The 17,607-nt window shown below is 35.9% G+C and overlaps 1 protein-coding gene across 3 annotated transcripts in view; it reads left to right on the forward strand.

Moving 5' to 3' along the window:
• Window positions 1–2,217: 2,217 nt before the first annotated feature.
• Window positions 2,218–17,607, forward strand: part of LOC117995468 (dipeptidase 1-like) — a 42,790-nt gene continuing 27,400 nt past the window's right edge. The window contains exon 1 of one of the 3 annotated variants that reach the window (XM_069509089.1): window positions 2,218–2,324. In XM_069509089.1, coding sequence (XP_069365190.1) covers window positions 2,285–2,324 — 40 coding nt within the window. In that variant the 5' untranslated portion in view covers window positions 2,218–2,284. Of the gene's footprint in view, window positions 2,325–15,934; window positions 16,005–17,607 lie in introns of those variants that run through there. The other 2 variants (XM_034983479.2, XM_034983480.2) reach the window with 2 other exon arrangements.

A 17,607-nucleotide genomic window follows, 5' to 3' on the forward strand; every position in this document is an offset into this window, starting at 1 on the left:
ACGTCAAGATATACCTATATTTAATTAAAAATATTATTGATTGAATTGAATTTACATGCAACTAACCTGATGGCTAAATACTTTTTAAAAAAAAAGTACTATCAAAATCCGTTCAGATTTGATGAAGTTGTGAGGTACCTTCGATAAAAAAATTTAACCCCTATCATAAAAACACTCCTATTGTTTTCCGGGATGGAAATCTTTAAAATTTATTAATGTACTAGCTGATGCCCGCTTCTTCGTACGCGTGGATTTAGGTTTTTAAAAATCCAGTAGAAACTCTTTGATTTTCCAGGATAAAAAGTAGGCCTATGTCACTCTCCAGATCTTAAACTACACCCATGAAAAAATCACGTCAATCCGTTGCTCCTTTGCAACGTGATTGAAGGACAACCAACAAACCAATAAACCAACAAACAAACACATTTTCGCATTTATCATATGGGTAATACGTGCATAGCGAAGACACCGAACAAAGCTCGCTCGCACAGGTATTTTATTTCGTCCTAGCTAACGAGTAACCAAATTGCGCTATAACTATATAGAGCTTTAAAGAAGCTTCCACGATTTTTGTAATGTGAATATCTAAAATATTTGCGCTCCATTACCCTGAGAAATGTCTTTATTGAGGTGGAATCTCGGTATGGTTTTTTTTTTAAAGTGAATGAGGGGCAACATTAGGAACAAAATGTAGGTATGTACTTATGTTATTCGAATTGTTAAACAACTCGACGACACCATGAAAACAAAGTGAACTAAATAAAAAAGAATAAAACTGTGGATATTATTGACTCTATCACAGTTCAAGACTCTACAATCTACTAATTTATGAGGATAGTTTGATTTGTGAGTTTATGTGATAACGAGTGATACCACGATTAATTTGACGATTTTAGCTATCGATATTTCGATCCAATTGCACGGGTCATGGTCATGAAGGGACTTTAAGCTTAAAATCATTAATGTGATTAGTGGTTCTCAATAAGCTTCGTATCAGAATTTTATTCCATTATTAATAAATTACGCGCATTCTTTCGATGCGCAGATCAAAACTGGCTAGTGTAAGGTTAACTTAGCTTTTTCAGGGGAGAGGGCTTTCTGCATGAGTTTTCTAGGGATAAGGGAGACCTTCTGAGGTTGGAAGTGCGTTACTTAAGGCACGTGTCGGTGAGTTAACCTGCGCACAACTTCGTGAATCAATCAACGTGGTAAGTCTGCCCGGCAAGCGTGTAAGTGCGTTGTACGCATGCGTCAACAGATAGGGATGAGAAATCATTGACATCTTCAAGGAATTTTTCTATGGCTATAATATGGAATTTCAATTTATACTATTGTATTTTCTTTATACATCTAATTTTATTACAACTGAAAATCTACCAGCAGGCATAAACAGGTGGAAAAATCAGCCAAGTGCGAGTCGAACTCGCATACGAAGGGTTCCGTATCATCGTATGAGATAAAACACTATGCACTTTTTAATTTCTTTTAAGTTTCATGGCGGCCATTTTTGAATTCACCATCTTGATTTTTATTATTTGTTATTATTATTATAGCGGCAATAGAATGACACTCTGTGAAAATTACTATTTTCTACCGATTACGGTTCATGAGATACAGCCCGCTAAGCTAATAGACAGACGAACGAACAGGCGGACGAACAGCGGAGGCGCAGTATGAACTTATTGGCAACTCTTAGGTATGGAGCCCCAAAGATTAAACCCAATTGCAAATACGTAAATAGTAAATTGTTGCAAAGTGCTTTGGTTTTATATCATACTAGCTTATGCCCACGACTTCAAACACATGGACTACACAAATTTTAAATCCCTGTTTTATCCCTTCAGGGATTGAACTTAAAAAATTCTTTCTTAGCGGATGTCTACGTCATAATAGTTATCTACATGCCAAATAATTTTAGCCTGACCCGTCCAGTAGTTTGAGCTGTGCGTTAATAGATCAGTCAATCAGTCAGCTTTTCCTTTTGTATACATATAATATATTGGTATCAGTGATAACTGATAACAGTTCATCATCATCAGCATGTGGACTTCCACTGTTGGACATAGGCCTTCCCTAAAGAGTGCCACCACACTACGCTTGCTTAAATATTTAATAACAATGTATTAACAGTTGGTATAGCAATAATTAAATCATATCATCGATATCGATACTGAAAGATGCTGGGTCCTTTTGCGGGACATCACTCGCACAGGGAGAATCCCGCCTAAAGTCGTATGTCGGTGGCAGTATCCGCGCGCAACCGGTGTGTGATAACGCCAGCCTTATGTCGCTCGCGGCCGCAAGTGCACGTAAACACGACCCAGGTATGTACCTATGTGCAAACTTAATATTATAACATAAAACTCTTACAAAAATCAAGATAAATCATTATAAAACGACCGCTATGTATTGGTTTAATTTTATTGTTGCAAATCATGGTAAGACATTTTCGTGTTTAGCGATGTCAATAAGTTCACGCTTGAATCGCTTTTACTATTATTTTTCTGTACCTACTAATGTTTCATAGTATCTATCTATCTATCTAATAAATTTAATTTGTATGTATTGTTTTTATGATGTATAATTAATTGTAGTTGTATATGTTCTTTTGATTAGATATCATTCTAATTATTTTTAGTTGGTTAATAAAATGTTGTGGTAGATTGGTATTGCTGGTGCTACTTCTTAGAATATATTTAACTATGAATTAAATGATTTGCTCAAAATTTAATCTGATTATTATCTGTATCGGGTTTGCGCGACGGTTCTTTCATAATAATATCAACATATAATTATTGTAATGCGAGATTTGCTTGTTATATTGATATTATTTAGTTATTTTTGTTTCTGATCTATTTATCAACTATTTATCAAACCCCTATTTCACCCCCTTAGGGGTTTAATTTCCAAAAATCCTTTCTTAGCGGATGCCTACGTCATTATAGCTGTCTGCATGCCAAATTTCAACCCGATACGTCCAGTAGTTTGAGCTGCATGTTGATAGATCAGTCAGTTTTCATTTATATATTTAGATTAGATTTATGTTATACTAACTAAAATGCCCACCCAGGCTTTGCTCAGGGTGGAAAATTTGTAAAAAGTTGGTTAGAGGGTAGATTTACCAAAAAATTAAAAATATATAACTTATTCATTTTTGATAGAGAGCCAAAATAAGACAGACAGATACACTTTGGCAATTATTAATATAGTATGGATTGATGTAACATTCTAAAATAATAACTTCTTAAAGTCTGTAAATATAATGTACGTATTGTTTATATTTTATTTCGATGAGAAAATGTTTTCAACACCATAACTTTTAAATTTTCTATTGTATATGGACGACAATAGCCATTGTTCGTGCTATGGTGCTAGTATAAGCACCATGTGTGACACATACCTACAAAATACAAATGAATTCTGAAGATAAGCTTATCTGAATAAAAATATGTAAAACCAAGATAAAGTTTCTAAACTAAAACTCAACTTCTACTTGCACTTAATCATTCCTTTTTTAAAATCCACGATTAACTGCAGTGCACCCTCGTGGCCTACACCTAAGCTCTATATCTCTATCTATGAGTCTACTCTGAGGAATGGTCGTAAGATACATGGCTCTGAGGCCTGATACTTGTAGTGCAAAATAAAGATCTTCTTGACGATGGAATATTTGTAATACACGTGTATGAAGTTCTAAAAAATCTTAACCATGTTTAGCAGCAATTTGGCAAAATTGATTTAGAAATTAATTTTCAATTACCCTCCTACGTTTTTATCAAGAAAGAACCGTCCTGAGCCCTCTTAAGTGATATAAATGCCATGTTTCTCTCAACCCAACCCAATTTTTCTGACCTGTTATGAAAAACTTGTAATTAAGTGATGAATCATTGACCCGATACGTACATTGGCCGAGCAGACAATTCATTTTGTCGTTTAATAAAAAGAGCGATTAATTTTAACTCCACTCGAATATTAAAAACGACGGATGGCGTGACTGTATAATGTAAAGCTATTCACTGTACATTATGTAGAAACATAACGTAGAAATACTATAATAATATGTGGTTTTTGTGGCACTGAATTTAGCAGATTTTTTTCAATTAAACTTTTACAAGTACTTTTAAATCTTCAAATGCAACTACTACTCTACTTTTTATAAGTTTAATAAATAAATCAATAAAAAAAACTACTTCTAAAACATGATATACATTTTCATGTTTAAGGTGTTTTGCGTGAGGCTATATTTATTTTATTGGAAACTAGCTTATGCTCGCGACTTCGTCCGCGTGGACTCCACAAATTTCAAATCCCTATTTCACCCCCTTAGGGGTTGAATTTTCAAAAATCCTTTCTTCTTTAATTGTCACCACTATATCTTACAAATCCAACATCTGACTATCAAAAAGAGTAATTTTTTACTTACTAGATGATGCCCGCGACTTCATCCGCGTGGATTTAGGTCTTTTGAAAATCCCGTGGGAACACTTTGATTTTCCGGGATCAAAAGGTAGCCTATGTCCTTCCCCGGGATGCAAGCTATCTCTGTACCAAATTTCATCAAAATCGGTTGAACGGGTGAGCCGTGAAAAGCTAGCAGACAGACAGACACACTTTTGCATTTATACTATTATAGTATGGATTTTGAAAAAATCATTTGACTTTGACTTTGACTTTGTTAGGTTAAGGCATTTTTGTGAAATATTGCCTGCGGTGCATTACGGTGTCACTGTGAAAATTTTATACTTAAATAAGACCGACTGGTTCAGTTGCTCACGGCGAGTTCATAAGGGCCACGTTTTTGTTAAGTTTTATATAAAGTAGGTTATGTAAGTTTAAGTTAATTAGTTGCATATAGTAAAAAGTATGTAATATTAAGTATAAATAATTTAACTTAGCTATCGCATTAGGTTAGCCTGTAATGTAAGTTTTAAGTTGTCAAATAAATAAATAGAAATATAAAAAAATATAAGTAAGATTTAATCATAAGCAACTGTCGCTTGAATACCTCCACTACCGCAGCGAATTGTCATGAAATACAACAGACATACTCGTCGTTATCTCAGTTGGATTTTGTTGGATTTTTGTTAGTAATCACTTCTGAAGAGTTTGAATTAAAAGTGTCTAGAGGTATCTACGTTTCTGAAAGCATTAACATAATTGGAATTGTTTTAAAAAGGAAAAAGGTTTTTGTTTCCCTTTAATTTTCTTATCTTATAAGAAGAAATCCTTGCGTTTTATCACTGTCACGATGGGTTTGAAATTTAGACTTAATATTAGGGTAAAGATATTGCTAATAAGTAGATTAATCGTTTGAGGTAAAGTTATTAATAGGAGTTATGTAATCAAATATACATATATACCTACGTTCTGTAATTGGTATGGTATGTGAAACTTTTATGTGTTGTGCAGTTGTGTTAGACATATTATTTACATGCTGCCATTATGATCAAATTATCTGTTATTGATTAACTTTGTTTATGACCCTACATTGTGATCAATCCGATTCCAGTTATATGGCGAAGGTAAATTGTACTTTGATACGATTTATATAATCGTATCTAGTAAACTGCTACGGCCGATAATTAAAATTTAATTAGATATAAGGGCATGGATTACGATTTATGTGTGTTTGTTTGTTGGTTTGTCTTGCTATCACGCCACAACGGAGCAACGGATTAATTTTTATCCTGGAAAATCAAACAGTTCCTACGAGATTTTGAAAACCGAAATTAAAGCAGATGAAATCGCGGGCGTCATCTAGTCTATCCAGTAACTTGGATTTGTTTAAGAAATCTAAGGCAAGGTTTACATAGATACTGTAAGATGCAGAGATGTTACCTTATCCATACCACCCTGTCTATAATAAGTAGACAGGACTGTATGGGTAAGGTGCCCACGTGCCCAAGATCTAGTTTCCTGCAATAGCATTGCTGTCAAATCAAACTTTATATCGCCTAATATCGTCACTGAAACGTTTATTCTATTAAATAGGTCCCAGGTCCCATGAATATAATTTATAATTTCGGAGATAAATAACGATACTGTTCAACGGGTACAAATCAATGGCAATCCGTGTAATATCTTAGTAAAAATATTATAATACTTTATATTAGGTATTGTGGTTTATAACACATTCATTTTAATTTTCTATGGCACAAGTAAGTCCATTAGTGTGAAACCAGGGCGAACCAACTAGTCTTCCATATATATAAAAGGAAAAGGTGACTGACTGACTGACTGACTGAATGACTGACTGACTGACTGACTGATCTATCAACGCACAGCTCAAACTACTGGACGGATCGGGCTGAAATTTGGCATGCAGATAGCTATTATGACGTAGGCATCCGCTAAGAAAGGATTTTTGAAAATTCAACTCCTAAGGGGGTGAAATAGGGTTTTGAAATTTTGTAGTCCACGCGGACGAAGTCGCGAGCATAAGCTAGTTAAATATAAAATCATATCCTGCGTAATATTTGAAGTACCTAACTATTTCCCTGTTCTTAAAAACTAATATCTAAATAACTTTAGCAATTAAGACGCCCATAGACTAAGGAACTATTCCTTAATCCAAGAAAACGCCCGTAAAACAAGTTTACAAATATAAACTTTTCTTGAAAAGATGCTAAAAACTTGCTCATAGAAAGCAGTTTACATATAAATTAATGTGTTACTTATTCTAAAGTTGTGGGTAAGACATTCGCTTTACGTACGAGTATAATGGGATGGGATGACGTTTTCATTTAAATTTTAAAGTGGATTTCATAGTTCTTAATGCAGCGTGCAATGTCTATGCTTTCTTATAGGTACTTATATCCCATGTTACTTATATAACTTTATACTATAGGCAATTAACTAAATTATATTTCAATGTATGCTTTTATAAAACCGAGAGGGATTAGGCCCACAGCAGTGCGTTCAATCGATTTTTTAAAGATTTGCATAAATATTATTTACTAGATGATTCCCGCGACTTCGTCCGCGGATGTAGGTTTTTAAAAACCCTATCGGAACTTTTTAATTTTCCGGGATAAAAGGTAGCCTATGTCCTTTCCCGGGATGTAAGCTAACTCTGTACCAAATTTCATCAAATTCGGTTAAACTGTTGGGCCGTGAAAAGCTTGCAGACAGACAGACAGACAGACACATTTCGCATTTATAATATTAGTATGGACACGTAAGTTAACCCTAGTAATCAACACTGAACGCAGCCGCGCTGCTTTGTAGATTAATAATAAAATCCAGCCAAGTGCAAGTCAGGCTCGCGCAACAAGGGTTACGTACTACAGTCGTAATTTTTTGCACGATAATTTAAAAACATGATGCAAAAAAATAAATAAAGAACTGTTTTGGAATGCACAAGTGAAGCCCTTTCATATGATACCTCACTTGATATAGTTATCTTACTTCGGAAATCGAAAATACTTATTTTTAGTTCATGACCACAATCTAATTTTTTTTGTGTGATATAACCACAAATTCACAGTTTTCAGATGTTTCCCCTACCTATCTGCCAAATTTTATAGTTCTAGGTCAACGGGAAGTACCCTGTAGGTTTTTTACACCGTAGACCGACAGACAGACAGACAACAAAGTGATCCTATAAGGGTTCCTTTTGAGGTACGTAACCCAAAAAAAGCGCGACTGCAATGCTACACCCATGTTGCGACCGCGCATCAGTTCATCGATCGAAATTATATGGATTTACAAAGCAGCGTGGCAAAGCGGGGTGTTAATTATTGTTATTTTAACATGAAATTTGAAACGAAGGTTCTTTCTACGGCGTAGAGGTTTCAGATAATAAAGGATCTTACAAAAAAGGCCCTCCAAGGGGTGAAATGGGGGTTTCATATCTCTAATTTTTGAGGTTAGAGATATAAAAATCGGCATTTAGGTATTGTGGGTTCCGTGCTAAGGTGAGACTGAGTGAAAAGGTAAGTGAGGCATTTTGCAGCGGGAAAATTTCTAATCTCATGAGAAACCAGATTTAGTACGCGGATGAAGTCGCGGGCAACTGCTAGTATCTAAATATGTCACAGATGACATTTTGCAACAAAAGCGTTGTGAAAAGCCTGGAAATCCTACCCCATTGGGGCAACAGCTGATAAAATATGAATAGGTGTTATTATCCCCAAGGAATCCCTTTGCACCTGTGTATCAGCTGACCTGTGTACCTTATCTGTTGCCACGTCGTTGTTCTGTAAAACACCTAAATTTTGCCTAGCAATACTCTACCCCGACCTTTTCAAATATTTACATTAGAGGAAGGTATCTGGCTCCATAGTGTCGTGATGCAATATTCTATTGGATATTTGTACTAAAAGAAAAAAAAGTACTGATGAAAACTATATAGAAAACCGAAGTATCACGACGTTATTTAAGGAGGTATCTTCCAATGTACATATAAACTGACAAAAAAGCCTACTACAGCTCAGACGGCTGAGTCTAAACTCTAGACACAAGAATTTGTATGTAGGTTTTCTTTTCATCATCCCAAAGAAAGGATATTTTCAGAAATTGCTTCCGAGCAAAGGCAGGTAAATTTTTTATCATCATCATTGTCAACCCATTGCTTACTCACTATAGAGCACGGGTTTCCTCTCAGAGTGAGAAGGGTTTTGGCCATAGTCTACCACGCTGGCCATGTGCGGATTGGTAGATTGGTAGAGTGGTAGGATTTTTTTTTGAAGAGCTCTTATTACTTACTATGAATAAAAAGGAGAAGCAAGAAATAAAAATGAGTTTTATTAAGTATCGTGGTTGATAATAAAATTAGTACCAAGGTGTCATAATTCAAATGCTGGACATGTATATCTGAATATTCTTTATAAACATAATTAAGTACAGTACGTGGCCGAAAGTAATGTACATCGACCTTTAGAAAGAGATATCAGATTTATAGAGCGTTGTCCCTGTCGATGAAACCGACAAAACATCATATAGGAATGAATGACAGAGACAACGCTCTACAAAGCCGAAATGTCTAAAGCTCTAAAGGCCGATGTTCATTACTTTTGGCCGCGTACTGTACACATAACTATTGTGATAATTGTAAAAAATAAAATTCTATTAGGCTTGCATTCTGCAATATTAATTTTATTAATCAGTTACTGTCCAGGCCGGAAATAAAGCAATTACGACCGAGTGATAATATGGAAGGGTGAGGTCGAGACTGCTAATTCCTATTTAGGCAGAGACTTGTATAGTACTTTTCCACCAAGGTGTTTTAAGTTTAAGAACGGAAAACTAAAAATAGGTATAGTACACGGTCGAGATGGCAATCGTGGTATGAGGCGGGAGACGTCCCGCACACCCGCACGCCACCTGCACTTACCCGCATCGGGTTAGGACTGTGTGTGTGGGTGTGGGGCGTTCCCAGCCTGATTGCCATCTCAACCTGTTACGTACTATAGTTATATTGATTTCTTGACGGTTAACTTATGGATATTTTATTACCGGGACATTTGATCAATTCTTGTTATTATTGAAATATTACAATACATGTTTATTATAATTTATCAATTCAAAAGGTCACTGTTATGAAATAATCTTATCTTTCACTTCTATAAATAAATAATACAAAGATTTGTACTGTCTATATAAATGTTGTAATCATATTTCTCTGTTTGTCCCGTATGTGTTTCTGAATTGCAGTTTACGGCAAAACTTTGTATAGTTGTTGTTGGAACTTGCGGAAAGGTTTCTGATATGCTACGTCAACGTACAATGGGTTGAAGACCAATCTATTACACAAAAAGGCATTACGAGGCATGCCGTGCATTTGTCTTCATATTTTAATTACCTATATTATGAGATTTAGGTATATAGTAAACTTTTTATATAGTATAACTTTTTGTATCTGTTATAAATTCAAGAAACTATTTACAGTATGAATGAAAATATTTCTTACTTGTCAGAAGTATACACAAAACTAAAGATAAAGTTACTATAATAGGGCGTGCTACAATAGATATACCTAACCAAGAACATATTTTTACGCCTAATTTTCGCACTAACTGACATAACATTTTATCGAATGAAAATTGAGGACTTTATATCCATGTTGACCTTGATATCTTAAGAATCGATTATGGAGACAAAGTTATACTCGAGCCGTATTTATAGTGTAGCTATCATAACATCTAGAACTGAGTCAGTTAGGATTGATAGGTATATCCACCCGAATAGGAACCGACCGTTTCACGTTCGAAAACATGATAACACTCCTCGGGGTAATAAAACTAAATATTTCCTTCTCGCAAAGACATGTTAGGTTCATATTAAGGTATATGGAGAATTAGCTGATGATCGCGCCTTCGTCCGTGTGGAATTAGGTTTTTTAAAAATCCCGTGGGAACTCTTTGATTTTCCGGGATAAAAAGTAGCCTATGTCACTCCCCAGGTCTTTATCTATACCCATGCAAAAAATCACGTCAATCCGTTGCACCGTAGCGTATGATTGAAGGACAAACCAACACATCAACAAGCAAACACACTTTCGCATTTATAATAAGGATACTGATGAAATCCGTTCTCGTTCATAGAGCTTAGAAATCATCATCATCATCGTTATTATTAACCGATAATATAGGTCACTTGACTTCACTCACTTATAGGAACTTCCTCCTAGTGTAGTTATTAGAACATCCAAATATGAGCCACTTTGGTAAAGATCGTTAAGTTTGATAAATCAACCCGACTAGGAAACGAGCGTTTCACGTTCGAAAACACGATAACAGTCCTCGGGGTATTAAAACTGAAATATTTTCCAACTAACATGTCCCTCTCGCATGTCCTCCAGTTCCTATCGGGTGAACACTGTCAAGTTTACGAGATACTTTACGACATATGCTATGTACGAGTTGTAAAATACCCAAAGTATATGCATTTTTTTAATAGAAATATTATAATAAAACTTATAGCTAGCCTTATCTATAATTACTATACAAATCATGCCCGCGTGGAATGGTGCCAAGAGTACTGGCTGCATTTCCGCGCTGGATAGCCAGGCTGATCCGTTGCGCAAAAAATGAGGATGAAGCTATTAATCGCGGTGAAATATCTTCTAAAAGTTTTTAGCACTCACACTCCATGGCCCCAGGGTCTCCACGGCAAACGGAACAAAAATGTAACTCTAACATTAATTCATATTAAAACATTTCGAGTAAGTAACTTTCATATTTACGTAATATACGTACCTATACTAAATGATGCCCGTGGTCTCATCCGTGTGGATGCGGGTTTTTAAATCCCGCGAGAACTCTTTGAAATTTCCAAATAAAAAATAGCCTACACGGGATGCAAGATAGCTCTGAACCAAATATGCCATATCTGCGATTTCGTCGGCGTGGATTTAGGTTTTTGAAAATCTCATATGAACTCTTTGATTTTCCGGTACAAAAAGTAGCTTATATCATTCCCCGGGATGCTAACTATATCTTTACCCACCAATTTTCGTCGAAATCAGGCTAGCGACAGACACACTTGGGCATTTTTAATATTAGTATGGATTTCTTTCAGCATATTTTGTAACCTTCTCATTCTGAGAGGAGATCCGTGCACAGTAGTCGGTTGACGATTGGCGATGGGTTGAGATCAGTGCCTCCCACTTTTTTAGGTGCAACTGGCAACATCCGCCATATTGATTTCGTACATCTAAATTGTAGCCTACGTCACCCGGACTATATTAATAAATTGATTGACACCTCAGTCATCAAAAATCGGCTCAGTAGTTTAGGCGCTACCGTGGAACGCACATAAATACAAACCTACATACATACATAGACTGTTAAAATCATTACATTTCCTTTTGGCTTTGCCGTAGTCGGGTACAAAATACATTATGTCCGTCTCCGACAAGCTACCTATGTAGTGAATTTCTTCAAAATAGTTTAAATGGCTATTGAAAAAGCAACATACAAAAAGACACCGTTTTGGATTTCGAATTAGTATGAATTAGCGATTATGAATATGGATAAAATTGCTTGTATGCAAAATTAATTCTACTACAGCTTAAAAAAATATTATTATATTTTTCTGAAAGGAGCATTATGAAAAAGATTAAGTTATTTTCAGACCTGTTAAAGAGATGGTGTAGACTGTAGAGCCCAATTAGCACAGCTCTCTAATGTCAACATTTTTCTTGGCATCTTCATTCTCTATGAGACTTTAATGGTGAAGAATGATAAAAAACTATGTACATACTTACCATAAATTTAAAATATCAGGTACTCAATATTTAAATACGTTTTCAAAGCGATAATTTTATTCTATTAAAGTCTTTGTCTGCGAAAGCACGTGGCATTCAAATCTAATTTTTACTGTAGAATAAAATAGTTATAACAAACAACGAACGTCGTTATAACAGCAACAATGGCTTTATGAATGCACTCTTGACTCGTTCTCATAACAATGTAAGTATTCACAGCAAATTTTTCTCATGTTCAACGTAACTCGGCTCGTTTTAGAGTTCCTTATCTTGGAAGGAAAACCGGAACACTTAGGTATATCCACGGGCTGCATTTTTCCTAAATTTTTTTTGTGCGCAGCTTGTGTGTTTGTGATAGAAAGATAATTAGAATACCAGCAAAGCTTTGGCGTGGCGTACAAATGTTTATGTGGGTGGTGACTTTATCATGAATTGCGAGCAAACGGCCAAGTGGGTTAGTTGATTTGATATTTTTTATTCTTCTAATAAATATGAAAATATAGAAAACTAGCTTATGCACACGACTTTGTCTACATGGACTACATAAATTTCAACCCCCCTATTTAACCCACTCCTGGAGTTGAATTTACAAAAATCCTTTCGTAGCGGATGCCTACGTCATGAAAACTATCTGCATGCCAAATTTCAGCCCGATGCGTTAAGTAATTAGAGCTGTGCGTTAATAGATTAGGCACCTTTTCCTTTTATATATTTAGACTAGCTTATGCTCGCGACTTCGTTCACGTGGACTACACAAATTTCAAACCCCTATTTCACCCCCTAAGGGTTGAATTTTCAAAAACCCTTTCTTAACGGATGCCTACGGCATAATAGCTATCTGCATGCCAAACTTCAGCCCAATCCGCCCGGTAGTTTAAGCTGTGCGTTGATAGATCAGTCAGTCAGTCAGTCAGTCAGTCAGCCAGTCAGTCACCTTTCCTTTTATGTATTTAGATAGATGAATGAATGAATATACTTTTACTGTACACCACACACAATTATTACAGAAAATCAAACACAAAGCAAAATGGTACTTATGTTTTTCATCGCACACCTACGGGATTCGCAGCGCGAGTGAAACTTGCACTTTACCATGCATTTTTATACTTTTACTCAATTACCTACTACTCTGGGCTGAGCACTAAAGGGGAAGTTGTGAATAAAAATAGGGCACAGTAATTTATTGTGTAACGTGATTTCTAATCTACCAACCTCTGCGTGCGGCTTTGATATTATATTTAATTTATTTTAGAACCTGAAACATCGAAAAATGTACACTGAAGTAGCGGCTACTTGATGTATTGTTATTACACTTTATTAGTTGTTCTACCACTCAACCTGATTAAATAGCTAATTGGAGCAGCTAGATTTGAATTCTAATATCACTACTCATATTATAAATGCAATAGTGTGTTTATTTGATTGCGTTTTAGTTAGGTTTGTCCTTCAACCATGCTGTAGAAAAGCAACATATTGACGTGTTTTTTGGATAAATATAGTCAAACACATATAAATCAAAAAGTTTCCACGGAATTTTAAAAAACCTCAATTCACTTGGATGTCATGGGCATAAGCTATTATTGTGTTAATATAACAATAATATTAAATTTAGGTACAGTGTATGATACCGTCCTGGACGCTACCGAGCTTCTCTCGACATCTTTCGATTTCTTTCTGCGGTAATTTAGGAATGACACCTATCCAGATAAACATTTATCTACTTAAATACAAACATCTAAATAGCCGTTTTTGAGAAACCAATTACTAAGTATCATATAAATATTCCTCAGTGCTTGAAGACCAAATTCCGAGACATGGTCGCTAACTATGGGCCTCAGAGTCACTCGGTGGACGATGGAGAGAGCTATGCTATGAGTTAAGTGTTTCTCTATGTGATCAAATAAGAAATGAGGAGATCCGTAGGAGAACCAGAGTACCCGACATAGCTCAACAAGTTGCGAAGCTGCATTGCAAATAGTTCGGAAAACCGATAGACGTTGGGGTCCTAAGACGCTGGAATGGAGACTTCGCACCGGAAGGCGCAGCGTTGGAATACCCCTCACTAGGTGGATGGATGACATCAGACGAGGGGACAGATGATCGCAGGGAGCCGCTGAATTCAGGCGGCACAAGACCGTAGCATGTGGAAGTCCCTACAAGAGACCTATGTCCAGCAATGGATGTCTATCTGTTGACGATGATGATGATGATATGTAAGAATAATATCTCAGTAAAGATAAAAACAATACTTAGACTATATAGATTATAGAGATTCAATTTTCTTTACTGCTCTGCGAGAGAAAACGGTTCAATGCATCAATATTTAACGACGTCGCAAACTATTATCTCTCTAGTAAAAGCCAAGCTAGTGTAGCTCAGCTTGCAAAATTGGTATTCTACCTGCAACAAAGTTGCGGCATTTATTATTACACCGCAATATTTTTATGTGTCACAGGGTAAAAGGAACAGATATGTTATGCTTTATGTCTAAATATAGCTATTGATAATTCAGTAGTAGTCTTAAACTTATTGCAACTTAGTAGGTACCGATATCAAACGGCTCACGAACGATTAAAGCAGTCTAAGTTTCAGAAAGTAGATTATTTAAATATCTCATTTTTCATTTACCAATTAATCATAAAGTACAGAATGATGTTTTAACAGTTTTTGTAAAGGGAATTCTTCAGTGTCATCGATATAAATAAGATATGGTCAAGCGAACAAAATTTTTCATGGTAAAGAAACCAAAAAAATCAGTGCTACTTCTTAGATACTAATGAACTACCCGTTTGAAATCCAGACGTCACTGAGGTTGAGTTAGTGCATAATTAACATTTACGCACCAATGAGTCGGTGCTATTTTGTTTGTTCAATAACCCTGTCCATACGAAGTATTATATAAGTAAATGTTCAGTGTATATTTCATTGACTTTAAAAAATGGATTCCATTTTTCTGGACATTCAATGAGGAGGTTTCCAGGCAACGTTCGAGAAAATTTTCATAGATGGCGCTGAATATATTCCCACCACTAAAGACGAAAAATAATACCTATATCTAGGATCATATATGCTTTAAATTTTTAAATTTAAATCGGATGCGAAATTCAAATCTGTGAACTATAATAGACTTCTATTATAGTTCACAGATTTTGTGGGGAAGAAACGTAAGGAAAATTACAATGCACGCTAGCTCTTACTCTTCATCTATGTCATTGATTGACACGACCTAAACATTAAAGCATAGATCATAAAGATATAGGTATTCATTTTCCTCTTTCGTGGCGACCTATGCGAAATATTCAAGAGACATCTATGAAAATTTTATTGAAACTGTCCCTGAAATTTCCTCATTGATAGATAGAGCTGCCATGATAGACCTATCGCCAGCTCACTACTGAGCACTGATTTCCTCTCAGAATGAGAACGGCTTGGCCATAGTCTCCTACTCTAGCCAAATGCCTTCTTCACATACCTTTGAGAATATTATGGAGAACTCTCAGGCATGCAAGTTTCATCACTGTATTTCTTCACCGTTAAAGCAAGTGATACATAATTAATTGCTTAGAATGCACATAAAACCGAAAGCCCCATACTCCCCGAATAGCTATCTATCTACTAAGCTTTAGTAACTGCCATAGTCTAATATAATATTCGATTTTCAGTGCACACAGTACACATGCGCTATATATCACAGTTTCCGGTTATTTCCAGTTTAATCTGTTCTAGGAAATGCACCAGACGTTCGAAACCACTCAACCTCATGCTGCCGGATATTATCAAGCGATGGATATCCAAAGTGAAGTATCGGAATTCATCATAAATGCATTTTCCTTACTAGGCTGTAACTTACGAAAATTTTATGAATGTACGTGAGAATTCTACTAACCCAGGATCTCCATTTTCCGGGGTAATAAATAGCCTATGTTCTATTACGGGTAGGGCTTAAACTTCGTGCCAAATAGGTTGAGTAGTTGAGAAGTGTATAGAAGATATAAACTATTAATGATCTTTTCACAGCTAACCATAATATTGACATTTTTAATAATAACTTGACCACTTTTCAAAAACAATTAGTAATGTTTAGGCTCGCAGGAGGTGGATGGAAGAAAACTAGTCGGCGATAATATCCTTATAATAATTATATTCAAAGTTACATTTAAATGAAAAGACTAAAAACTAGTGCTTATTTCTACGGATGAGAATATTCTAACTTAATATTACGATTCCCACATCGCGCGGGTTCTGATATTACGCCGCGTCAGCTATACGGGTCGTATTCGTACGTGGGAATGGGAATGCATGTTGCGCTGGCTCACTATGTATCAGCCGCTGACTTCGCCTGCGTAACACCTCCCCCATCAGATCGGCGCATATGGAACACCTTGGCTGTGAATTGCGCCGAAAGGTCATCGGATGAAGAACTCAGAATTTTGGTTATGTTTCTTAACTGCAAGGTCTTCGTGCGATGTATTTTCTGATAAACTGTAATGAGTATATTCAGTCTGCAGATTCCAATTAATATGGCGTATGGTAATGATTGTGTGATAAATAACTCCATGGTCCGTACTTGGAGGTAGAGTGATAGGCGTTTGAGATGAAACCTTTGCACTTGCATCATGTAGGTGATCCAGTTTTGTGGACTTCTATTATTCATAATGTGGAGATGGTCTTGAGTCAAAGGATTCTTCTTTAGGTAAAACTATAACTTGGATGGCTATGTCTTCTTCTATTCTGGGTAAGTGTAAATCTATAAGCATCGTATATCGGCATATTATAATATAGATAACCTTTGCTGGTCTTCGGGCATTCAGCCTCTATGTACCTGTATTCGTTCAAGCTTATTGCAAGGAATGGATAATAAGTGACAAGGATATCATGATGCGTATGTGGTAATGGGAAATTAATACATAATATACTTAGGTTAAACTAACAGGAAAATTTTAAACTATGAAAAACAAAACGATATCATTTCTTACATAATACTAACCTAACACTATAATATCCTAACACTATAATATCCTAACTCTATCATGTTGGATCTACTGCGGTCAAAGAATTTCCATGATGCGTACTAAATTTAAGTAATGCTTGAACTACACTGACTGCCGCGCTGTCTCCTAAGAAATATGCTTGAGCATATTTGGAGAAAGAGTCGACTATTGTCAGAAACTTACAGCTTTCTACACTTAAGAGGTCTAAGTGCACAAGCTCAAAAGGTTTACTGGGTGGTGGAACTACTTGAAATTGCTGTCGGATCGGATTACGGTCATACTTAGCCTGTCTGCATACTGCACAGTCGTTGATAAATTTTGAAATATGCTCTCGCATTTTAGGCCAGTAAAATTTTCGAGATAAAGCAAGAAAGCATTCATTGATACCGCGGTGGTTTGTCTTGCCAT

Source organism: Maniola hyperantus, chromosome Z (genome assembly GCF_902806685.2).
Source record: "Maniola hyperantus chromosome Z, iAphHyp1.2, whole genome shotgun sequence".
Classification (NCBI taxonomy): domain Eukaryota; kingdom Metazoa; phylum Arthropoda; class Insecta; order Lepidoptera; family Nymphalidae; genus Maniola; species Maniola hyperantus.